Source organism: Dendrobates tinctorius, unplaced genomic scaffold (genome assembly GCF_039654945.1).
Source record: "Dendrobates tinctorius isolate UK_male_01 unplaced genomic scaffold, ASM3965494v1 ptg000313l, whole genome shotgun sequence".
NCBI classification, from domain to species: domain Eukaryota; kingdom Metazoa; phylum Chordata; class Amphibia; order Anura; family Dendrobatidae; genus Dendrobates; species Dendrobates tinctorius.
In genome coordinates this window covers 1,103,316-1,128,454 of record NW_027361980.1, presented here as the reverse complement: position 1 = coordinate 1,128,454, position 25,139 = coordinate 1,103,316, and the positions used below count along the sequence as shown (strand labels likewise).

The following is a 25,139-nucleotide window of genomic DNA, read 5'->3' as shown; positions in this document are numbered from 1 at the left end:
GCTTGACCCAAACAACGAGCACCCAAGCATTTTAGTGCTTGCTCATCACTAGTCATTATGACTGAGTGCTAAGGTGTAGATATAAGCAGGCCGCCATGGTATGTGGTAATATCCAAGGCATTATTTCAATTTACAATGCACAACCTAAGGTCAATCTCTTAATATCGCAACACAAAACAATCTCTATTTTGAGATTTAATTTTTCTGTTTAATTTTCAGTGTCAGATCCAAGTTCTAAGTTTGGTTGTAACCAAAAAGATCACCGTAAAACTCCTCATTCATCTTAATTACATATTGCTAGTTTTCTTCTTTAAAATGTGTGTAAATCATTATATAATTCCATAAATTACTTACAAGAGTTCTTTATTAATTTAAGGATTTTCCTAAAATTAAAAAAAAATCATTTTTGATAAGCATCACTTCATATGACTAGGCTTCATGTACTTGACAGCCTTTGGATGAAGCAGTTACGTGTTCACTGAGGTCATCACTAGAGTGGGATGGAGGGTGTCAGCGGGATTCCTTAGCTAACTAAATGAAAGGTTCTTTTTTTATTCACAGGTTTCAAAAGTTTTAATTTAGTGAGAAAGACTATGTCTGATTAGATGATAATATTATTAGCACATACAACTTCAGGAGACTTAATAATGAAATTCACTTTCATTCTTTGGTAAAATGATCGATTCTGTCTCTGTATTTAATCCAGAAGTAAATATAGATGCATCAATGAGCAGGTTAGTCCCCAGATCTCTGGACCAAATGTATATCCAGTGCTGATATTGGAGATGTGATTCTCAGGGCTGGATCCGATGCCTATACTAGATGTTACCAGAAAAAGAAGAAAACTCATATCCAAATTCTGCTGATCTGAAGATGAGATCCCTGTTCTTGTAACATGGGAAATAGGGTGTAGCACAATCATTTGGACCTTGTCCAGGCTGGTTATTTTCAGGGTAAGTGAGCGGCGATCCATTGTACTGTGCAATCCATGACTCAAATATCCTGTAAAAGAAAAAAAAGATATATGTTCTGTGGTCATAACCTCATGGAATCAAGTCTTTATTACTAACTAAAATCTGAAAAAAAAAATTTAACTATCACCTTTGCTATTGTAGACGTTGGTCCCCATTCATAAATCAATTTTTTTTCTAGTATTCTGGACTAAAATTTCTTGAAATGTCACAAACTGTTTGGAAAACTCGTATTTGAGCAAAATTTTGTGACTATTTATGTTTTTACACTAGACCCAGCCAGTTCCAATGATTTTTTGAAATCATTACTGAACCCCACTAACACAGGAGCTAGTGTGTTTTGCTCTGTGAAGACGGCACTTCTGAACACCAACTTGCGTTGTTGGAGCTCAGGATGAAGCATGGAGCAGGCTGAGGCCTGATTGTTTTGGCATGTGGAGGCAGCAGGAGACATTGCCACCCACACAGCAGGGGAACAGCTGGCATTACTGAACCCCACTAACACAGGAGCTAGTGTGTTTTGCTCTCTGAAGATGGCACTTCTGAACACCAAATTGCGTTGTTGGAGCCCAGGATGAGGCATGGAGCAGGCTGAGGCCTGATTGTTTTGGCATGTGGAGGCAGCAGGAGACATTGCCGCCCACACAGCAGGGAAACAGCTGACGTTACTGAACCCCACTAACACAGGAGCTAGTGTGTTTTGCTCTGTGAAGACCACACTTCTGAACACCAACTAGCGTTGTTGGAGCCCAGGTTGAGGCATGGAGCAGGCTGAGGTCTGATGTTGTTGGCATGTGGATGGAGCAGGAGACTTTGCCGTCTACACAGCAGGGGAACAGCTGGCATTACTGAACCCCACAGACACAGGAGCTAGTGTGTTTTGCTCTGTGAAGACGGCACTTCTGAACACCAACTGGCGTTGTTGGAGGCCAGGATGAAGCATGGAGCAGGCTGAGGCCTGATTGTTTTGGCATGTGGAGGCAGCAGGAGACATTGCCGTCCACACAGCAGGTGAACAGCTGACGTTACTGAACCCCACTAACACAGGAGCTAGTGTGTTTTGCTCTGTGAAAACGGCACTTCTGAACACCAGCTAGCGTTGTTGGAGCCCAGGTTGAGGCATGGAGCAGGCTGAGGTCTGATGTTGTTGGCATGTGGATGGAGCAGGAGACTTTGCCGTCTACACAGCAGGGGAACAGCTGGCATTACTGAACCCACAGACACAGGAGCTAGTGTGTTTTGCTCTGTGAAGACGGCACTTCTGAACACCAACTAGCGTTGTTGGAGCCCAGGATGAAGCATGGAGCAGGCTGAGGTCTGATGTTGTTGGCATGTGGATGGAGCAGGAGACTTTGCCGTCTACACAGCAGGGGAACAGCTGGCATTACTGAATCCCACTAACACAGGAGCTAGTGTGTTTTGCTCTGTGAAGACGGCACTTCTAAACACCAACTTGCGTTGTTGGAGCTCAGGATGAAGCATGGAGCAGGCTGAGGCCTGATTGTTTTGGCATGTGGAGGCAGCAGGAGACATTGCCGTCTACACAGCAGGGGAACAGCTGGCATTACTGAACCCCACTAACACAGGAGCTAGTGTGTTTTGCTCTGTGAAGACGGCACTTCTGAACACCAACTTGCGTTGTTGGAGCTCAGGATGAAGCATGGAGCAGGCTGAGGCCTGATTGTTTTGGCATGTGGAGGCAGCAGGAGACATTGCCGCCCACACAGCAGGGGAACAGCTGGCATTACTGAACCCCACTAACACAGGAGCTAGTGTGTTTTGCTCTGTGAAGACGGCACTTCTGAACACCAACTTGCGTTGTTGGAGCTCAGGATGAAGCATGGAGCAGGCTGAGGCCTGATTGTTTTGGCATGTGGAGGCAGCAGGAGACATTGCCGCCCACACAGCAGGGGAACAGCTGGCATTACTGAACCCCACTAACACAGGAGCTAGTGTGTTTTGCTCTCTGAAGACGGCACTTCTGAACACCAACTTGCGTTGTTGGAGCCCAGGATGAGGCATGGAGCAGGCTGAGGCCTGATTGTTTTGGCATGTGGAGGCAGCAGGAGACATTGCCGCCCACACAGCAGGGAAACAGCTGACGTTATTGAACCCCACTAACACAGGAGCTAGTGTGTTTTGCTCTGTGAAGACCACACTTCTGAACACCAACTAGCGTTGTTGGAGCCCAGGTTGAGGCATGGAGCAGGCTGAGGTCTGATGTTGTTGGCATGTGGATGGAGCAGGAGACTTTGCCGTCTACACAGCAGGGGAACAGCTGGCATTACTGAACCCCACAGACACAGGAGCTAGTGTGTTTTGCTCTGTGAAGACGGCACTTCTGAACACCAACTGGCGTTGTTGGAGGCCAGGATGAAGCATGGAGCAGGCTGAGGCCTGATTCATATCATATAATCGTAGAGTTGGAAGGGACCTCCTGGGCCATCTGGTCCAACCCCCTGCTCAAAGCAGGATTCGCTAAATCATCCCAGTCAGATGTCTGTCCAGCCTCTGTTTGAAGACTTCCATTGAAGGAGAACTCACCACTTCTCGTGGCTGCCTGTTCCACTCATTGATCACTCTAACTGTCAAAAAGTTTTTTCTAATATCTAATCTGTGTCTCCTCCCATTCAGCTTCATCCCATTGCTTCTAGTCTTTCCTTGTGCAAATGAGAATAAAGTTGATCCTTCTACAATGTGACAGCCCTTTAGATATTTGTAGACAGCTATTAAGTCTCCTCTCAGTCTTCTCTTTTGCAAACTAAACATTCCCAAATCCTGCAACCTTTCCTCATAAGACAGGGTTTGCAGACCGGTCACCATTCTGGTCGCTCTTTTCTGAACTTGCTCCAGTTTGTTGATGTCTTTTTTAAAATGTGGTGCCCAAAATTGGACACAATATTCCAGATGAGGTCTGACCAAAGAGGAGTAGAGGGAAATAATTACTTCACGTGATCTAGACTGTATGCTTCTGTTAATACATCCTAGAATTGCATTTGCCTTTTTTGCTGCTGCATCACACTGTTGACTCATATTCAGTCTGTGATCTATTAGTATACCCAAGTCTTTTTCACATGTGCTGTCACTTAGCCCTATTCCTCCCATTCTATATATGCTTTTTTCATTTTTATTGCCCAGATGTAGTACTTTGCATTTCTCCCTGTTAAAAACCATTCTGTTAGTTGCTGCCCACTTCTCCAGTTTATTTAAATCTTTTTGAATCCCCTCTCTCTCTTCTCTAGTATTAGCTATCCCTCCTAGCTTTGTGTCATCAGCAAATTTAATCAGTTTACCCTCAATTCCTTCATCTAAATCGTTGATAAAGATGTTGAACAATACAGGGCCCAGGACAGAGCCCTGTGGTACCCCACTTGAGACATTCTTCCAACTGGATGTGCAGCCATTTACGACCACTCTTTGGGTCCGATCACTAAGCCAGTTATGAATCCACCTAACAGTTGCCTTGTCCATTCCATACTTAGTCATTTTTTCAATAAGGATTGTATGAGAGACTTTGTCAAATGCTTTGCTGAAGTCAAGATATACTATATCTACAGCATTTCCTTGATCCACCCAATCAGTAATACCATCATAGAAGGAAATTAAATTAGTCTGACATGACTTATTAGTTACAAACCCATGCTGACTCTGTTTAATCACTTCATTCTTATCCAGGTATTGACATACATGTTGTTTAATAATTTGTTCAAAGATCTTTCCTGGTATAGAAGTCAGACTCACCGGCCTATAGTTGCCTGGGTCCACCTTCTTCCCCTTTTTGAATATAGGAACAACATTTGCTCTTCTCCAGTCTTCTGGCACTTCTCCTGTTCTCCAAGAATTTTCAAAGATTATGGAGAGGGGTTCAAAAATTTCTTCTGCTATCTCCTTCAGTACTCTGGGGTGTAATTCATCTGGACCTGGAGACTTGAATAAATTTAGGTTAGCTAAGTGTTTCCTCACTATCTTTCTGTTTATAGATATCCTGGATTCTTCTATTCCCTTAATAGGACAGTGAATAACAGTTGATGTTACATTTCCTTTCTGAGAGAAAACAGATGCAAAATAGGAATTTAAAAGTTCAGCCTTCTCAACATCCTGTCTTGCCACTTCATCATTTTCATCCTGTAAAAATCCTATAGCATCTTTGACTTTTCTTTTACTTTTGACATATCCCCAAAATCCTTTATTATTGCTTTTGACATCTCTTGCAAGCCTCAATTCATTTTCAGCTTTAGATAATCTGATTTGTGCCTTGCAGGTTCTGCAGACAGCATTATATTCTTCTTTAGATATGCCTCCTTCTTTCCATTTTATAAACATTTTTTGCTTCCTTTTTAGCATGTGCTTAAGTTCTGTGTTCATCCATCCTGGTTTCCTTAAATGCTTCCTATTCTTCCCTCTTTTCGGAATTGTTAACAACTGGGCTTTGAGAATTTCATTTTTCAAGATTTCCCATCCTTCCTGGACATTTTTGTCTTTAAGGATATCCAGCCATTGGATCCCTCCAATTCTCTTTCTGAATCCCTTAAAATCTGCCTTTCTGAAATCTAACCTTGACGTCTGAGTCTTCACAGGTCTTCCGCCTCTAGTTATCCAAAATTCTAAAATAGCATGGTCGCTACCTCCTAGGGTCCCAGCCACTTTTACCTCCTCAACCATTTCCTCCCTGTTTATAAGGATTAGATCCAAGGTAGCAGTTCCCCTTGTTTTCTCCTTTACCTTTTGGAAGATAAAGTTGTCAGCAAGAGAGGATAAGAATTTCCTTGACCTGTTAGTTTTGCCTGAGAGAGATTCCCAACAAATGTCTGGATAGTTGAAATCTCCCATGACAACTATGTCATATTTTTTGGAGAACTTGGCCATTTGATGCATAAAGAGTTCATCCATATCTTCAGCTTGCACAGGCGGCCTGTAGTAAATGCCTACAATGGTGTCCTTTCCATTGTTCTGTCCTTGTATTCTTACCCAAACAGTTTCCACAGAACTCCCAGTCTCTGAAGCTTCAATCTCTGTGCAGATATACGCATTTCTAACATACAATGCGACACCCCCTCCTCGTTTATCAAGTCTGTTTCTTGCAAATAAGTTGTATCCTTCTAGTCTTGTATTCCAATCATGTGTATTGTCCCACCAAGTTTCAGTGATTCCAATGACATCATATTTCTTTTCCTGTGTTAGTAGTTCCAATTCTCCTTGTTTGTTGCCCATGCTTTGTGCATTAGTATAGAAACATTTTAGTTTGTGATTGGTTTCTCTTTCTCCAATATTTTTTTTAATTAGATTCTTTCGTCTTTGTTCTTCCTTTCCACTTCTAATAGCAGAGTTCTCAGTAGCATTTGTCAGGTGTATGGCTTTTTCTGGTCTTTTGCTTCCCTTCCCATGTTGTTCTAGTTTAAAGCTCTCCTTACAAGTGTAGCAAGGCGACTTCCAAATACCTGCTTTCCAGTCTTCGTAAGGTGCACCCCATCTCTAGCAAGTAGTCCATCGTATAAGTAGTTCACTCCGTGATCCAGAAATCCAAATCGTTGCTGACGGCACCATCGACGTAGCCAGTTGTTCACCTGCAGAATCTTATTCCACCTCCTTGTTCCATGGCCATCCACTGGGAGGATGGAAGAGAAGACCACCTGCGCTCCCAGTTCTTTCACTTTCTTGCCTAAGTCTTCAAAGTCTCTGCAGATGGTTTCCAGGTCGTTTCTTGCGGTGTCATTTGTCCCCACATGTAGTAGCAGGAATGGGTAGTCATCTGTAGGTCTGAAGAGTCCTGATATCCTGTCAGACACATCTTTAATTTTTGCACCTGGAAGACAGCACATTTCTCTTGAAGTTATATCCGGTCTGCAGATAGCGGCCTCTGTTCCTCTCAACAGGGAATCCCCCATGACCACCACTCTCCGTTTCTTCTTCACAACATTTTTCTTTCTCCATCCAGGAGGACTCTGAAGGCGTACAAGGTTGCTGTTTGTTGGCAAAGTCTTATCCTGATGTATTTCTTCATCGTTTTCCTGCGTGAGAGCCTGGTACTGGTTTCTGAGCAGTATGGGTGCTGACTGCCTCCTGATCCTCCTGCTTCTCTGGGTCACATGTCTCCAATCCTCTGTTTCTTCAGGTGCACTTCGAATTTCTTCTCTTTCTGTAACATGAAGAGATAATTCTGCTCTGTCCAAGAACTCTTCACCTTCCTTAATGATCTTCAACGTAGCTAACCTCTCTTCGAGATTTTGCAACTTTTCCTCCAACAGGGTCACAAGCTTGCATTTGTGGCATGTGAAGTTTGGCTTTTCCACTGGTAAATCTGTGAACATGTAGCAAGAAATGCAGCTCACCAAATGGCTCCTGGCCTCTTCCATCTTGAGATTTCTTAAAAAGATGAAAGATGAGCCAAAATTTCTCCGATTTCCTCTTTTCAGCTGCAACGGCCAAAACCCAGTGATCGTTGAGCTCGCGGAGACTCTTCACTTATCCCAGAAGGCACTGGGAATATGCAAATGATCTCCTCAAGACTCTTCCCCTGGTTTCGGCATGATTGTTTTGGCATGTGGAGGCAGCAGGAGACATTGCCGTCCACACAGCAGGTGAACAGCTGACGTTACTGAACCCCACTAACACAGGAGCTAGTGTGTTTTGCTCTGTGAAAACGGCACTTCTGAACACCAGCTAGCATTGTTGGAGCCCAGGTTGAGGCATGGAGCAGGCTGAGGTCTGATGTTGTTGGCATGTGGATGGAGCAGGAGACTTTGCCGTCTACACAGCAGGGGAACAGCTGGCATTACTGAACCCACAGACACAGGAGCTAGTGTGTTTTGCTCTGTGAAGACGGCACTTCTGAACACCAACTGGCGTTGTTGGAGGCCAGGATGAAGCATGGAGCAGGCTGAGGCCTGATTGTTTTGGCATGTGGAGGCAGCAGGAGACATTGCCGCCCACACAGCAGGGGAACAGCTGACGTTACTGAACCCCACTAACACAGGAGCTAGGGTGTTTTGCTCTGTGAAGACGGCACTTCTGAACACCAACTAGCGTTGTTGGAGCCCAGGTTGAGGCATGGAGCAGGCTGAGGTCTGATGTTGTTTTCATGTGGATGGAGCAGGAGACTTTGCCGTCTACACAGCAGGGGAACAGCTGGCATTACCGAACCCCACTAACACAGGAGCTAGTGTGTTTTGCTCTGTGAAGATGGCACTTCTGAACACCAACTGGCATTGTTGGAGGCCAGGATGAAGCATGGAGCAGGCTGAGGCCTGATTGTTTTGGCATGTGGAGGCAGCAGGAGACATTGCCGTCCACACAGCAGGTGAACAGCTGACGTTACTGAACCCCACTAACACAGGAGCTAGTGTGTTTTGCTCTGTGAAAATGGCACTTCTGAACACCAACTAGCGTTGTTGGAGCCCAGGTTGAGGCATGGAGCAGGCTGAGGTCTGATGTTGTTGGCATGTGGATGGAGCAGGAGACTTTGCCGTCTACACATCAGGGGAACAGCTGGCATTACTGAACCCACAGACACAGGAGCTAGTGTGTTTTACTCTGTGAAGACGGCACTTCTGAACACCATCTGGCGTTGTTGGAGGCCAGGATGAAGCATGGAGCAGGCTGAGGCCTGATTGTTTTGGCATGTGGAGGCAGCAGGAGACATTGCCGTCCACACAGCAGGGGAACAGCTGACATTTCTGAACCCCACTAACACAGGAGCTAGTGTGTTTTGCTCTGTGAAGACGGCACTTCTGAACACCAACTTGCGTTGTTGGAGCTCAGGATGAAGCATGGAGCAGGCTGAGGCCTGATTGTTTTGGCATGTGGAGGCAGCAGGAGACATTGCCGCCCACACAGCAGGGGAACAGCTGACGTTACTGAACCCCACTAACACAGGAGCTAGGGTGTTTTGCTCTGTGAAGACCGCACTTCTGAACACCAACTAGCGTTGTTGGAGCCCAGGTTGAGGCATGGAGCAGGCTGAAGTCTGATGTTGTTGGCACGTGGATGGAGCAGGAGACATTGCCGCCTACACAGCAGGGGAACAGCTGGCATTATTGAACCCCACAGACACAGGAGCTAGTGTGTTTTGCTCTGTGAAGACGGCACTTCTGAACACCAACTGGCGTAGTTGGAGCCCAGGATGAAGCATGGAGCAGGCTGAGGCCTGATTGTTTTGGCATGTGGAGGCAGCAGGAGACATTGCCGTCCACACAGCAGGTGAACAGCTGACGTTACTGAACCCCACTAACACAGGAGCTAGTGTGTTTTGCTCTGTGAAGATGGCACTTCTGAACACCAACTAGCGTTGTTGGAGCCCAGGTTGAGGCATGGAGCAGGCTGAGGTCTGATGTTGTTGGCATGTGGATGGAGCAGGAGACTTTGCCGTCTACACAGCAGGGGAACAGCTGGCATTACTGAACCCCACAGACACAGGAGCTAGTGTGTTTTGCTCTGTGAAGACGGCACTTCTGAACACCAACTGGCATTGTTGGAGCCCAGGATGAAGCATGGAGCAGGCTGAGGCCTGATTGTTTTGGCATGTGGAGGCAGCAGGAGACATTGCCGTCCTCACAGCAGGTGAACAGCTGACGTTACTGAACCCCACTAACACAGGAGCTAGTGTGTTTTGCTTTGTGAAGACGTCACTTCTGAACACCAACTAGCGTTGTTGGAGCCCAGGTTGAGGCATGGAGCAGGCTGAGTCCTGATTGTTTTGGCATGTGGAGGCAGCAGGAGACATTGCCGTCCACACAGCAGGTGAACAGCTGACGTTACTGAACCCCACTAACACAGGAGCTAGTGTGTTTTGCTCTGTGAAGACGGCACTTCTGAACACCAACTAGCGTTGTTGGAGCCCAGGTTGAGGCATGGAGCAGGCTGAGGTCTTATGTTGATGGCATGTGGATGGAGCAGGAGACTTTGCCGTCTACACAGCAGGGGTACAGCTGGCATTACTGAACCCCACAGACACAGGAGCTAGTGTGTTTTGCTCTGTGAACACGGCACTTCTGAACACCAACTGGCGTTGTTGGAGCCCAGGATGAAGCATGGAGCAGGCTGAGGCCTGATTGTTTAGGCATGTGGAGGCAGCAGGAGACATTGCTGTCCACACAGCAGGGGAATAGCTGACGTTACTGAACCCCACTAACACAGGAGCTATTGTGTTTTGCTCTGTGAAGACAGCACTTCTGAACACCAACTAGCGTTGTTGGAGCCCAGGTTGAGGCATGGAGCAGGCTGAGGTCTGATGTTGTTGGCATGTGGATGGAGCAGGAGACTTTGCCGTCTACACAGCAGGGGAACAGCTGGCATCACTGAACCCCACAGACACAGTAGCGAGTGTGTTTTTCTCTGCAAAGATGGCACTTCTGAACACCAACTGGCGTTGTTGGAGGCCAGGATGAAGCATGGAGCAGGCAGAGGCCTGATTGCTTTGGCATGTGGAGGCAGCAGGAGACATTGCCGTCCACACAGCAGGGGAACAGCTGACGTTTCTGAACCCCACTAACACAGGAGCTAGTGTGTTTTGCTCTGTGAAGACGGCACTTCTGAACACCAACTTGCGTTGTTGGAGCTCAGGATGAAGCATGGAGCAGGCTGAGGCCTGATTGTTTTGGCATGTGGAGGCAGCAGGAGACATTGCCGCCCACACAGCAGGGGAACAGCTGACGTTACTGAACCCCACTAACACAGGAGCTAGTGTGTTTTGCTCTGTGAAGACGGCACTTCTGAACACCAACTTGCGTTGTTGGAGCTCAGGATGAAGCATGGAGCAGGCTGAGGCCTGATTGTTTTGGCATGTGGAGGGAGCAGGAGACATTGCCGCCCACACAGCAGGGGAACAGCTGACGTTACTGAACCCCACTAACACAGGAGCTAGTGTGTTTTGCTCTGTGAAGACGGCACTTCTGAACACCAACTAGCATTGTTGGAGCCCAGGTTGAGGCATGGAGCAGGCTGAGGTCTGATGTTGTTGGCACGTGGATAGAGCAGGAGACATTGCCGTCTACACAGCAGGGGAACAGCTGGCATTACTGAACCCTGCAGACACAGGAGCTAGTGTGTTTTGCTCTGTGAAGACGGCACTTCTGAACACCAACTGGCGTAGTTGGAGCCCAGGATGAAGCATGGAGCAGGCTGAGGCCTGATTGTTTTGGCATGTGGAGGCAGCAGGAGACATTGCCGTCCACACAGCAGGGGAACAGCTGACGTTACTGAACCCCACTAACACAGGAGCTAGTGTGTTTTGCTCTGTGAAGACGGCACTTCTGAACACCAACTAGCGTTGTTGGAGCCCAGGTTGAGGCATGGAGCAGGCTGAGGTCTGTTGTTGTTGGCATGTAGATGGAGCAGGAGACTTTGCCGTCTACACAGCAGGGGAACAGCTGGCATTACTGAACCCCACAGACACAGTAGCTAGTGTGTTTTTCTCTGCAAAGACGGCACTTCTGAACACCAACTGGGGTTGTTGGGGCCCAGGATGAGGCATGGAGCAGGCTGAGGCCAACTTGCAGCACGTTTTATAGAGGTTGTAGACTACTACTGATTGTAACCGTGCTCCACTTAGGCCTCAGGCTCCACTGTCTCTAGTATTTCCCCTGGCCTCCAACCCCACCAGTGACAGCTCTGAAGTGGCGTCAGCACAATCCACACTTGTTCCTGTGTTACTTGGGCTCAGTCCCGTCAGTTGATCCCCTGATGTGTGTCCGGCAAGGTCTCCTGCTCTGTCCTCATTCACACTACTAGTAATGGGAATGTGGACAGACCAGGAGACCTTGCCGGACACACATCAGGGGATCAACTGACGAGACTGAGGACAAGTAACACTGGAACAAGTGTGCATTGTGCAGACGCCACTTAAGAGCTGTCACTGGCGGGGTTGGAGGCCAGGGGAAATACTAGAGACAGTGTAGCCAGAGGCCTAAGTGGAGCAGGGTTAAAAATCAGTAGTAGTTTGAAGCAGGAGACTTTGCCGTCCACACAGCAGGGGAGCAGCTGGCATTACTGAACCCCAATAACACAGGAGCTAGTGTTTTTCTCTGTGCAGACGACACATCTGAGCGACAACTGTCAGTGTTGAAGCCCAGGGATTATAGTTCAGGTGGTAGAAACATGAACACAACAGGAGACCTGGATACAGTTGCCAACCAATCATTTAGTCGGGAAGAGGACTGGCAAATTCTGGGGAGATCCAGGCCTTGTTCATTTTCAGAAAAGTAAGCCGGTCGACGTTATCGGAAGAAAGTCGCGTGCGACGGTCTGTTAGTACACGACCTGCAGCACTAAAGACGCGTTCCGATAAGACACTGGCAGCAGGGCAAGCCAGCACCTCCAGTGCATACTGGCTAAGCTCTGGCCATGTATCCAGCTTAGAGACCCAAAACTTGAAGGGGGAAGAGCCATCTGGGAGTACACTCACAGGGCAAGACATGTAGTCTGTCACCATCTGATGGAAACTTTGCCTCCTGCTGTCTGGAGCCGTCAGTGATGGTGTAGAGAATTGTGGCGGACACACAAAACTTTGCCACATTTGGGCCATAGTGGTCTTGCCTTGTGCTGAGGCGCTGCCTCTGCTCCCTCTTTGTGCCGAGTTTCCTCCACTGGCTCAATGCACAGAAGTGCTTTGTAAGGCACTAGCACCACTGCTGTCGGGTGGAATGGAAAACATGATGGACTGCACCAGTGTGTCTTGTTACTCCCGCAGTTTACGCTCCCGATTCAATGTTGGTATGAGGGTTTGCAAGTTGTCCCGGTAGTGAGGATCTAGGAGGGTGTGCACCCAATAATCAGCCGTGTAGAGATTGTGGGCGATGCGGCGGTCGTTTCTCAGGCACTGCAGCATGAAGTCAACCATGTGCTGCAGACTCCCAACTGCCAAAGAACCGCTGTCCCCTGCTTGAGGCGTGATCTCTGCCTGCTCTGCATCACCCCACCCTCGCTGTACATACTGACTAGAGCTTTGTGTACCCCCCTCCTCTGGAGAGATGTCTTCCTCCTCCATCGACTCCTCCTCATCCTCCTCACAAGGTGTCCCCTGCCTAGGCCTGAGGAAGCACGTAGCGCAGACTGTCCAGAAGCAGATGGCATTTGGGACTCCTCATCCTCCACCTCTTCCAAAACCTCATCCCTTAGTGCTTGCAGTGCTTTTTGAAGCAGGCAGATAAGGAGGACAGTCATGCTGACTAGTTCATCATCTGCACTCGCCATCCGCGTGGAATCATCAAAGGCACGCAAAACGAAGCAGATGTCCTTCATAGAGGCCCACTCAGTGGTGCTGAAGTGTGACCGGCGCACAGTGTGACTTGTTTGCGCCTGATGCAGCTGGTACTCCATGACTGCTGCCTGCTGCTCACACAACCGCTCCAACATATGTAACGTAGAATTCCATCTGGTGGGTAGGTCACATATGATGCGATGTTCCGGAAGGCGTAATCGGTGCTGCAGAGCAGCAAGGCGCGACCTTGCCGTGCTGGAACGCCGCAAGTGAGCGCACTCTATGCGGACCTTGTGCAGCAGTGCATCAAGATCCGGATAGTCCCTCAGAAAGCTCTGCATGACCAAGTTGAGCACATGTGCCAGACATGGGATGTGAGTGAGGTTGCCAAGGCCAAGAGCTGCCACCAGATTTCGGCCATTGTCACACACTACCAAGCCCGGCTGGAGATTCGCTGACAGAAACCACACGTCGCTCTCCTGCTTGATGGCATTCCAGAGTTCCTGCGCTGTGTGGCTTCGATTCCTCAAAGAAATTAATTTCAGTACGGCCTGCTGACGTTTGGCCATGGCTGTGCTCATATCGGTCGTAACAGGTTCCTGCTGCGCTGTTTCAGAGGAACTTGAGTAGGAGGAGGAGTCAATGTGTACAGACTGGATTCCTGCAATCCATGGAGTTGGCAGAACACGTAGAGCGCCACTCTCCAGATCTGTACCCGGCTCCACAACATTGACCCAATGGGCAGTGAGGGAAAGGTATCGTCCCTGTCCATGGTAACTGGTCGGCGCAACGGTGGTCAGGTGGACCTTGCAACAGACGGCGTTTAGTAACGCATGTTTTATGTTTGCCTCCACATGTTTCTGCAGGGCAGGGACGGCTTGCCTGCTGAAATAAAAGCGGCTGGGCATGGTGTATTGTGGGACTGCCAATGCCATGAAGTCTCCACCAGCCTGAATGACAGCATTTCAAGTGCCAGTAGTTTGGCAATGCCAGCATTCAGAGCCTGTGCTCGGGGATGGTTTGCCGAGTATGGCTGCCTTTTCTCCCATGCCTGTGCTACCGATGGCTGTCGAGTGGCCTGGGAGTGTGAGGATGACTTGGAACATTGTGCTGTGGGTGGAATGTCACAGGGTCTCCGGACAACAGTGCCAGAGGTTCCTTGGCGATCCTGTGAGGAAGCCGAACCAGCTGTGTGTGAGCTGAAGGAAGAGGCCCCAACACGAGCTGAAGAGGTGGTAGTTGGTGCTGTACGTTGGCCTACGTCTTCAGTGTGTCTATGTAACTCCACCTCGTGCTTGGTCCGCACATGTTTCCACATATTAGTGGTATTGCGGTTGCTGACATTTTTCCCTCTTTTGACTCTCTGATGACACAGCTTGCATTTGACAAAGCAAATGTCATCTGCAACTGTGTCAAAAAGGACCACGCACTGCAAGTCTTGGGAACACCCGTTTTGCCTTTTGAAAGTGGAATGCTCCTAACGGGTGCCGAAGTGGAGGCTACAGGCAACCATGTCTGCCCCCTCCCTCTCCCTCCGGTTTTTGCCGTTCGGGGAATCTCTTCCTCAGAGCTGCTCCCACCACCTTCAAGGACCTCATCATCTACACTCCCCTCTTCAAACACCTGCTTCTCCTGGGTTGTCTCGCCAGCACCGTACGCAACAGAAAGTGGCACCTGTGTCTCGTCATCATCTGATGCGTACTGAGGTGTGCTGACCATAGGCACTGGCCCACCCCCCCTTCAGATTCAGAGGGACAAAGAAGTTGCACATCACTGCATACTCCCTCTTCTTCACATTCTGGAATGCTGCTTGGCTGGCCCCCTCTTTCCAAACCAACAGATTCCGAGAACAGAAGTAGAGACTGTGATGGCTCCTGTCCAGGGCTCTCTAACTGCCTGGGCACTTTGGCAGGTGGTGAAGAGACAGATGGTTGCTCTTCGGTGCTCTGGCCCTGAGAGGATGTGGAAGTAACTGAAGTCGATGCGTTAGCTGCCATCCATCCCACAACGGCTTCAATTTGTTCCTCCCGCAGCAGTGGGGTATGGTGAGGTCCTACAAAGCTGCGCATAAAGGACTGTTGCCTGCTAAAACTGGGGGATGCTGACTCACTGGTGCCAACAGCAAGCACAGAATCCCCACGTCCTCTCCCTGCAGAATCACCATGTCCTCTCCCTGCAGAATCCCCACGTCTTCTCCCTGCTGAAACTCAACGCCCACGCCCACGTGCCTTACTTCCTGCCTTCTTCATCTTGCTAGAATGAGAAAGATAGGCAGAAAAGTACAAAGGGGGGCCTTAGTGTGCTTATTCCTGAACAGCTGGTTACAGGTTTAAGAAACACTAATTTTATGCAGTGTGTGTGTCGACTACACTTTAATGGGAACTAATGTGGCCTACACAACTTTCAAATGTAGTGTTTGGTGAACTTTGTTGCTTTTTTTTGGAGGAAAAATAACTAAAAGGATGTGACCAAAGATTTGAAAGTGAGAGCATCACCAACTTTTTGGAGCTATTACAATGCAGGCAGGTAACCTACAATGCAAAAGATTAGGCTCCAAAAAAATTGGGTAATACTAATCTGGCTGCAGCTGAAGGGCACAAGCTAGAAAAAAGGCTCCTCTATCTACTCCTATATAGTGTTTGCAGCCAACCAATGTAGATGGATATGGATGGATGCACACTAATAGGAGAAGAAAAAATGAGCTGCAATTAAAGAAAAATATGTGTGAGGCAGTGATGCACGCTGAGCGGCCTACAACCAGACGTAGCTGCAGGACACACTACTCAGCGTGAGCTGCACTCACACACAGTCAGAGACCTCTCAGACAGCCGTGAACAGTGCAGCTAAGTGGGCACTAGCACTGACAGGCTGCAGAAAGGCTCTGCTGTGTACTCCTAGAGTGTTTGCAACCACCGTATATGGATACGGATGGATGCACACTAATAGGAGAAAAAATGAGCTGCAATAAAAGAAAAATGTGTGAGGCAGTGACGCACGCTGAGCGGCCTACAACCAGACGCAACTGCAGGACACACTACTCAGCGTGCGCTGCACTCACACACAGTCAGAGACCTCTCAGACAGCCGTGAACAGTGCAGCTAAGTGGGCACTAGCACTGACAGGCTGCAGAAAGGCTCCGCTGTGTACTCCTAGAGTGTTTGCAACCACCGTATATGGATACGGATGGATGCACACTAATAGGAGAAGAAAAAATGAGCTGCAATAAAAGAAAAATGTGTGAGGCAGTGACGCACGCTGAGCGGCCTACAACCAGACATAGCTGCAGAACACACTACTCAGCGTGAGCTGCACTCACACAGTCAGAGACCTCTCAGACAGCCGTGAGCAGTGCAGCTAAGTGGGCACTAGCACTGAAAGGCTGCAGAAAGGCTCCGCTGTCTACTACTAGTGTTTGCAACCAACGTATATGGATACGGATGGAAGCACACTAGATAGAATTTTTTAAAAATAAGCAGCTCAAAAAGAAAAATATGTATGAGGCAGCAGTGAGGCACGCTGGGTGGCCTGCAACCAGGCGTGGCTGCAGGAACCACTCCACAGCGTGAGCTGCACTCACACAGCCCTTGCAGACAGCTGTGAACACTGCTGCTAGGGAAAGAAAGCTACAGTGGTGGTTTATGTAGCCTGGGTAAAGCACAATATTGTTTTGAGAATCGCTATTTCTAACTGTCCCTCACAGTCTTCAACAGCAGCCTGTCCCTAACTGAATTCACAGCAGAGTAACCAGAAATGGTGGCGGCGGATTTTATAGTGCATCATGACATCATTTCAGCAGCCAATCACAGCCATGCCAATAGTTAACATGCCTACGTGCCTAACAGGATGTGCCCTCACTTCTGAGGATTCCCATTGGCTGAATCAAAGCGAGCAGGCTCATAGCATTATGGGAACTTCCGATTCCGGTATCCGATATGAAAAAAGTATCAGAAGTCAGTATCGGAATTCTGATACAGCTAATATCGGCCGATACTTGCGGTATCGGAAAGCTCAACACTAGTGGTCAGTTCTGTACTTAATATCCCCTATCCTGGTATATATGGTCCCCTCATCCCGATCCTGATACACATGGCCCCTTCATCTCTATCCTGGTATGCATGGCCCCCTCATCCCCATCCAGGTATGCATGGCCCCATCCCTATCCTGGTGTGCAGAGTCCCATCCTTAACCTGGTATGATTGGCCCCACCCTCGTCCTGGTATGCATGGTCCCATCCTTATCCTGGTATGATTGGTCCCCACCCCCATCCTGGTATGCATGGACCCCTCAGAAAACATTTAAAAAAAACCATTACACTTACCTTCCTGCGCTCCCTTGCAGCATCCTGCTCTGATGCTAGCAACTGCCTTATGCTTACAAGCCAAAGGGCAGCTGCCAGAATACACAATGCTCTGCTTGCCAGGACTGTGTGCGCAGAGAGCACTGAGTATTCATTGCTCTCTAGCGAGCACAGTGTCAGTTGGAGACTTCTTGCTGCTGCCAGCGGTCACGTGTGCCGACACTTTAGAGAAATGAATCTTCATAGAGTGGATTGATGTAACCGCCAGTAGCAGCAGGAGGCCTCCGAATGATACTGTGCTTGCTGCCCTTCGGCTTGCATGCAGCGCATGACATCCCTGCCATGCGCTGCTTATAGGCATTAAGCAGCTGCTGGCATTGGAGCAGGACACTGCAAGGGAGCGTTGGGAAGGTAAGTGAAATGGTTTGTTTTTAACATTTTCTGATGGGGCCATACATACCAGGATGGGGGTGAAGGCCAATCATAAGATATGGCCTTCCCAAAACCCTAAAGCAAAACACAAAACAAATATCCTGGAATAAAAAAGTGAAAAAATATATTGCAAAAATTGCATGAAGGTAGTAATAATAGTAATAATAAGGGTATTTAGTTAACGTAATTTTGATCAAAATAATGTAGAAGCCATCCCGCCACGTCATGACGTGGCGGGATGGCTTCTACATTATTTTGATCAAAATTACGTTAACTAAATACCCTTATTATTACTATTATTACTACCTTCATGCAATTTTTGCAATATATTTTTTCACTTTTTTATTCCAGGATATTTGTTTTGTGTTTTGCTTTTGGTTTTCTCTGTGTAAAGGTCATGTGTTCATATGCAATTACATTTTGCATGCACATTAATTTACTTTTTCTACTCAGACCCAGTTTCTCACTTCCCAAAACCCTGTCTGATGACAAATGGACATACAGCAGGATGCAGCAGGCCTCCATTAATTTTTTGCACTTATCATATCATTTTTTGCAGGATGCAGCCCGGCCTCTTTTTGTTGGCTTGGTCTATTGGGGCATCTGTCACTGTGTGTTGCATATTATAGCATCCCGCCTGAGAATACTATGGGCGTTACTAATAGGTTGCAAGCAAGACACTTTGCATCACACTTACATGTGTGACTAATGTCCTATGCAAGCCTTATCTGTGTGCATTTTTTCTACCAGGCTGCCAACCTCTCCATGGTTTGGTAGGTGTGGGGTGGTTGTTTTTATCAGTAGTTTGCACCTGAGCTGCCCCTTGGCTTTATTAACAGAGGCCTGCTGCATCCTGCTATATGTGCACTCGTCATCAGACAGGGATTTGGGAAGGCCATATCTTGTGGTATGAGTTTTTTTGAATTTTTTCTATGTTAGCTGTTTTGATATTAGTGTTAGGGACCTGCAAATTATGAGGAGCCTTGACGTGGCTTGCAGGCTCTATCTATTTTGGCCAAAATATTAACCAATACCTCATTTACTGTACTCATTGTATGCATTAATTTTTTGCACTTATATCATTTTTTGCAGGATGCAGCCGGGCCTCTTTTTGTTGGCTTGGTCTATTGGGGCGTCTGTCACTGTGTGTTGCATATTATAGCAGCCCGCCTGAGAATACTATGGGCGTTACTAATAGGTTGCAAGCAAGACACTTTGCATGACACTTACATGAGCTGCCCCTTGCCTTTATTAATGGAGGCCTGCTGCATCCTGCTATATGTGCATTTGTCATCAGACAGGGTTTTGGGAAGGCCATATCTTGTGGTATGAGTTTTTTTGAATTTTTTCTATGTTAGCTGTTTTGAGGGCCAATCATACCAGGATAAGGAAAGGATGGGACCAATCAAACCAAGACCGAGATGGGGGGGCAATCATACCAGGATGCCATTAAAGAGAAATGAATATTCATTGCCCTCCACACCAATCAGCATGGAATGCAGTGAATATTAATTTCTCTTTAGCAGCGACACAGAAGTTAGCCACAGCAGCCGGCTCCTGCCTCTGGGACCTGCTGCTCTGCCAAAATTGCTCCCCACCTCCCCACCATAGCCAAAGTCGGTACATCCATACTATAAGACGCACCCCCCATTTTCCTCCACATATTTGGAGGAAAAAAGTGCGTCTTATAGTCCAAAAAAATGGCAAGTGTTCCCTCACCTTCTCTCTGCTTATTGATAGAGTGGATTCTTTTTTTACTTCAAAGGCACCGTGAAGATCAGTTGATGTTACATTTGTTTTCTTAGTGAACACATATGCAACATAGGAATTTTAAAGTTCAGCCCTCTCAATATCATTTTTGATGACTTCATCTTTTTCATCCTGTAAAATTCCTATAGCAGATTTGACTTTCCTATTAAATCTGTGAATGATATTAATAGATGTAAATGCTTTTTCTATTCACTCACTTGTCAATAAAACTGTGATGTAAGATGAAGATTGGGTCATTACTGGAGATGGGGATCTGAGACATGGTGCCCCCCAAGTAGATGTGGACCAGGTTGTGCATACTCCTTTTTAGTGTCACTCCATCTGGTGATAAGAAACCTGTAAATAGAAATAGAATGATAGAAGTTATCAGATACCGAAGATTTCATGGAATCATCTTTAGACTGAAATAGAATTTCGCAAACATTCAGATGGATGAAAATAGTTTTTAAAACATGAGACGTTTCTCTGCTGGTCACTGGGATCTCAACACTTCTGTTTTTTGCACCACTTGACCAATACTGTGTGAAAATTGTGGAATTGTTGGAATTATTATTCTATAGATTGCTTCTATGAGCAGCTCTGTAGCTACAACCTGAGTCCTTCAGATACAGAAAGGCCATAGATAAAACAGCATGCAGCAGCTAACAAATCCCCTAATAACTATTTTGGCTCGTTAAAGGCAATCTGTCAGCAGGTTTTAGTTATATATTTGAAAGCAGCATGAGACCCTAAGGCTGGGTTCACATTGCGTTAGGGGCAATCCGCTAACGGGATCTGTTACATAGCGGCACTAACGCTATGTAACGGATGCGTTAGCGCACCCATTGCCCGCAATTGCAGTAGCGCATCCTAACGCATGCCAAAATCGCCATGCATTAGCGAGTATGCGTTACTTCATGATGCACCCTCAAACGCGATATGCAGCCTTTTTGGGTGCGTCGGTACTAGCGCACAGCGAACGGACCCGTTTGCTGTGCATAGACTATATGGGCTAACACATGGTAGCGCATGGTACCGAGCCGCTATCATGCGTTAACGCATACCGCTAGCGCTAGGTCACAAAAGATGTCAGAAATGACATCAGCATTAGCGCATCCATTTAACGGATCCGTTAAACATGGATGCCCTAACGCAATGTGAACCTAGCCTTATTCCAGAGTCACATACTAGGCTGTGTTTTGCAGCTTCAATGCAGTATTCTATCAGCAGCATTATCCCTATAGGACAACTGGCCTGGTACCTCCTAGTTCAAACCTGCTTGGAGCGCTGGTTAACATCTCTACCATCATCCAATGTACACAGAAAGCTGTGGCGGGGATACCCACACAGCTCAACATCTGAGCTCTACTGAATCTGCAACAGAGAAAACTGTGATTCTATCATAACTGCTTCTCCCAGTAATCTAAGTGACATATCACTGTAATCAGGGTCTCTGTCCAGAGCTCATGCTGCTGTCAAATTACTTAGAAAAGTCCTGCAGATTTCATGGGATACATTATGGATTTTATGTGGGTTTTACTGGTGCCTTATGTGACATTTTTGTGTTTTTACATTTTTATCATGTTATTTTTTTGTAATAAGGAAAAACTGAAACAAACCTCTACTGTGACCACATTGTATGCTAACAATAATCCTAAAATGGGCAAGATGTTGTACTTCAGTTTTAGAATTTTTTAGTGGGAAAAACTCTTTGTAATATGTGAGTCAGAATGATAATCATCCGGTCTGAGTAGTTTCCCTATTCTTTCTGCTGGAGTCACCCTCTCTGACATTATAACCAATGTCCCAGATTGGAATAAAAGGAAACAATCTCTATAATAAAATAAAGGGTTTTTATACATCCTACAGATGAGGAAGGTCTGGTTACCCATATTTAATTGACATGGCATCTCAAAGACTCTTTTGAAGTGGCAAAATTTTTTAGAATTTATCTAAGTAAATTGGGATAATTGTGACCTGGAAAATATTCTATCCCAGAGCTAATCTTTCATCTAGAACTCAAGAATGGAAAGCGGAAAAGGTTAGATGGTTTTACTTGAAAGGTAAAACAACATTGGGGGAATACAAACCTATTGATATAAATGTGGTCATACAGATTGTTGGATTAATTACATTTATTAATAACTACAATCTTCTGCTTTTACATCATATTCCACAGCACTTAACAGACATTGCAGGAGCCCCTTCCCAACATGACGTAAAATTACTTTGAATGTTGTGATGGGGTTAAATGTTTTAGTCTCTTCTCTTGTTAGTGTGTATGGAGTATGGACAGTGAGTGAGCACAATAGTAGAGGTTTTCATAAGGGGAATGTCTGGGTATAAGAGGAATAAATTGCAGCAGCCGTTCAGCACACTAGAGAGAAATACGGACGAGAAATGCGAGAAAAAAATCACAGCACTCATCCCAATGTTAATCTTTTTGCAGCTCCCATCATCCGTTTTTTTCTCACCCGTATTATAGGTGCGAGAGAAATCGCAGCGTGCTGCACCGTATTACGGCCGAGACTCGCCAATGCAAGTCTATAGGTGCGAGAATAAAACGGATTACACACGGACCATGCGTGTGACTTGAGAGAAATACGCAAGACTTCTTCAGGTGCCAGGAAATTGAAGCAGCCATTATCAGGAAGCTAGGGCATGCTAATTAGCTTGGCAAGCAGTACAAAAAAACAGGAAGAACGCCTCCACGGAGTCCACCATCATGTCAACATATATCAACGTTGAGATGCTCATAGTTCTGGTACAAGAGAGGCCAGAACTATGGGATCAGAGGGACACCCATTATGCCGACCGGGCAAGAAAGGAAACAGCATGGAGGAGGATATGTGTCCAGATGTTTCTTGACTTTGAGGACAAACCTTGTGAGACCCAGCAGCAAATTAGTACCGTATATTCTTGCGTATAAGCGAAGATTTTCAGCCCATTTTTGGGGGCTGAAAGTCCCCCTCTCGGCTTATACGCGAGTCATATACGGGGGTCGGCGGGGGAGGGGGAGCGGGGGTGTCAGAGATCATACTTACCCCCCGGCACGGTCTCTGCCGCCCCCCTGCTTTTCCCGGTCTCAGGCTCCTTCCTTCAGCGGTCACGTGGTACCGCTCATTAAAGACATGAATATGCGCATATTCATGTCATGACCGCTGAAGGCAGGTGCCGGAGACCGCGCCAGGAGGGGGTAAGTATATGTGATATTCACCTGTCCCCGTTCCCACACTGCTCGCCGCTGCCTGCTGCGTCCCCTCTGTCAGTGATGTTCAGGTCAGAGGGAGTGGTGACATTTGTTAGTGCACGCCGTGCCCTCTGCTGCCTGAACATCACTGAGAGATGATGTGGCAGACAGTGGCAAGCAGCGTGGGAACAGGGCCAGGGGAATATCTCAGGAGCCCGGTCTTGAGCCAGCAGCGACACCGGCACCTGGCCCCCAGTGACGGAGAGGTGAGTATGTCATTTTTCTTTTTATTTGCAGCAGCAGCAGCATATGGGGATTATTCTATGAAGCATCTTATGGGTGCATATTCCGTGGAGCATCTTATGGGGCATATTCTGTGGAGCATCTTATGTGGGCCTATTCTGTGGAGCATCTTATGGGGGCATATTCTATGGAGCATCTTAAAGGGGCATATTCTATGGAGCATCTTATGGGGCATAATATATGGAGCATCTTATGGGGGTATTGTCAGAGACACCGCACTACACTTGCTCATAGAGCCAGTGCACGTGTCCTGAGTACAGAAGCAGTGCTAAGAGTTACCTGGGGAGCAGGGCAGCAGAGGTGACAAAGCGTGCTTCAACTAATAGTGTCAGAGAAGCCAGAGAACTCAGATTATGGCAAAGCAGAAGTCATGCACGGTACAGACCAGCGAGGTACAGGAGGGATAAACAGATGGGAGGTCAGACAAAGCGAAAGGTCATACACAAGATATCAGAACAGTACCAGGGAGGAGACAGAGCGGATAATCAGGGCCAAGCAGAGATCAAAACCAAACAGACATAGGAGGTACCAGGCAGAATCCAAAGCGATATCCAGGGAACAGACCGAGTCATACACAGAGAATCAAGCAACCAGAACACAGCACTAACACACTCTTGGGTCACCACACAATGCCAAGGGCAAGAGTATAACTGACAGGGATGGGAGCGTCCTGAGGCTATAAGAAGCCTCCCCCAGAACCAGGGAGAGGCCACAATCATAGCCCCAGGTGTGCAGGTAAGCCTGCATCGGGATCACAACCTTTAACCCCAGAAATGCCAGTCATCAGCACTGGTTCCAAACATTAACCCCACGTGTGCGAGTCAAACCCGCACTGAGATCATGACAGTACCCCCCTCTCAACGGGGGGCCTCTGGACCCCCAGGCTTGCCCGGGTACTTAGCATGGAAAGCCCGTACCAGGCGATCAGCATGCATCAACCGGGCCGGTACCCAGGACCTGTCCTCCGGTCCATACCCCTTCCAATGAACCAGGTACTGTACCGACCGCCTTACCAACCTGGAATCTACGATATGACCAACCTCGTACTCCACCTGCCCCTCGACCAAAACAGGAGAAGCAGCAGACTCGGAGTCTCCCCGGACTGCTTCAAAAGGTTTCAGTAGAGATTTGTGGAAGACGTTAGGGATCTTGAAAGAGGGCGGAAGGCACAGCCTATACGCCACTGGATTGATTTTTTCCACAATCTTGTACGGGCCAATGAATTTGGGTCCTAACTTGGCTGACGGAATCTTTAACTTAATGTTTCGCGTGGAGAGCCAAACTTTCTCTCCCACCCGAAACAAGGGACCAGGTGTTCGTTTCCTGTCCGTGAAAAACTTATACCTGCCTTGAGACCTGGATATACGCCGCTGGACTTCTGCCCATGTATCTTTTAACCGCTGAACAGAGTCCTCAGCCCTGGGGCACCCTGAATCCAGACGAGAAAACTCACCAAAATGAGGACTGAACCCATAGTTAATCAAGAAAGGGGACCTACCAGTGGATTGACTCACCCGAGTATTGAAGGCAAATTCAGCCAACGGCAGTGCATCGCACCAGTCACTCTGTGTAGCAGAGGTTAGACACCTGAGGATCTGTTCCAGGGACTGGTTAGTGCGCTCCGTCTGCCCATTGCTCTCAGGATGGTATGCAGACGAAAAGGACAGAGACATACCTAATTTTTTGCAGAAAGCACGCCAAAACTTAGCCACAAACTGCACACCACGATCAGACACCACATTCAGGGGTACCCCATGCAACCGGATCACATGCTGCACAAACAACCTGGACAACGTCTCAGCTGACGGTAGTGCGGACAGGGGTACGAAATGAGCCTGCTTAGAAAACCTGTCCACCACTACCCATACCACTGTATTACCCTTAGATGGAGGGAGATTGGTAACAAAATCCATGGATAATTGAGTCCATGGCCTTTCGGGCACTGCCAAGGGTATCAGCTCCCCTGCCGGCCGGCTATGAGAGCTTTTAGAACGAGCGCAGACC

At 47.4% G+C, this 25,139-nt stretch overlaps 1 protein-coding gene across 1 annotated transcript in view; it reads right to left on the bottom strand.

Annotated features, from left to right (window-relative positions):
• Positions 1–479: 479 nt before the first annotated feature.
• The window catches only part of LOC141073715 (tyrosinase-like), a 130,960-nt gene continuing 106,300 nt past the window's right edge, over positions 480–25,139 (bottom strand). Inside the window, exons 3-4 of the mRNA XM_073561075.1 lie at positions 19,861–19,999; positions 480–1,002 (exon numbers count right to left, since the gene is read on the bottom strand). Coding sequence (XP_073417176.1) covers positions 819–1,002; positions 19,861–19,999 — 323 coding nt within the window. The 3' untranslated portion in view covers positions 480–818. The remainder of the gene's footprint in view (positions 1,003–19,860; positions 20,000–25,139) is intronic.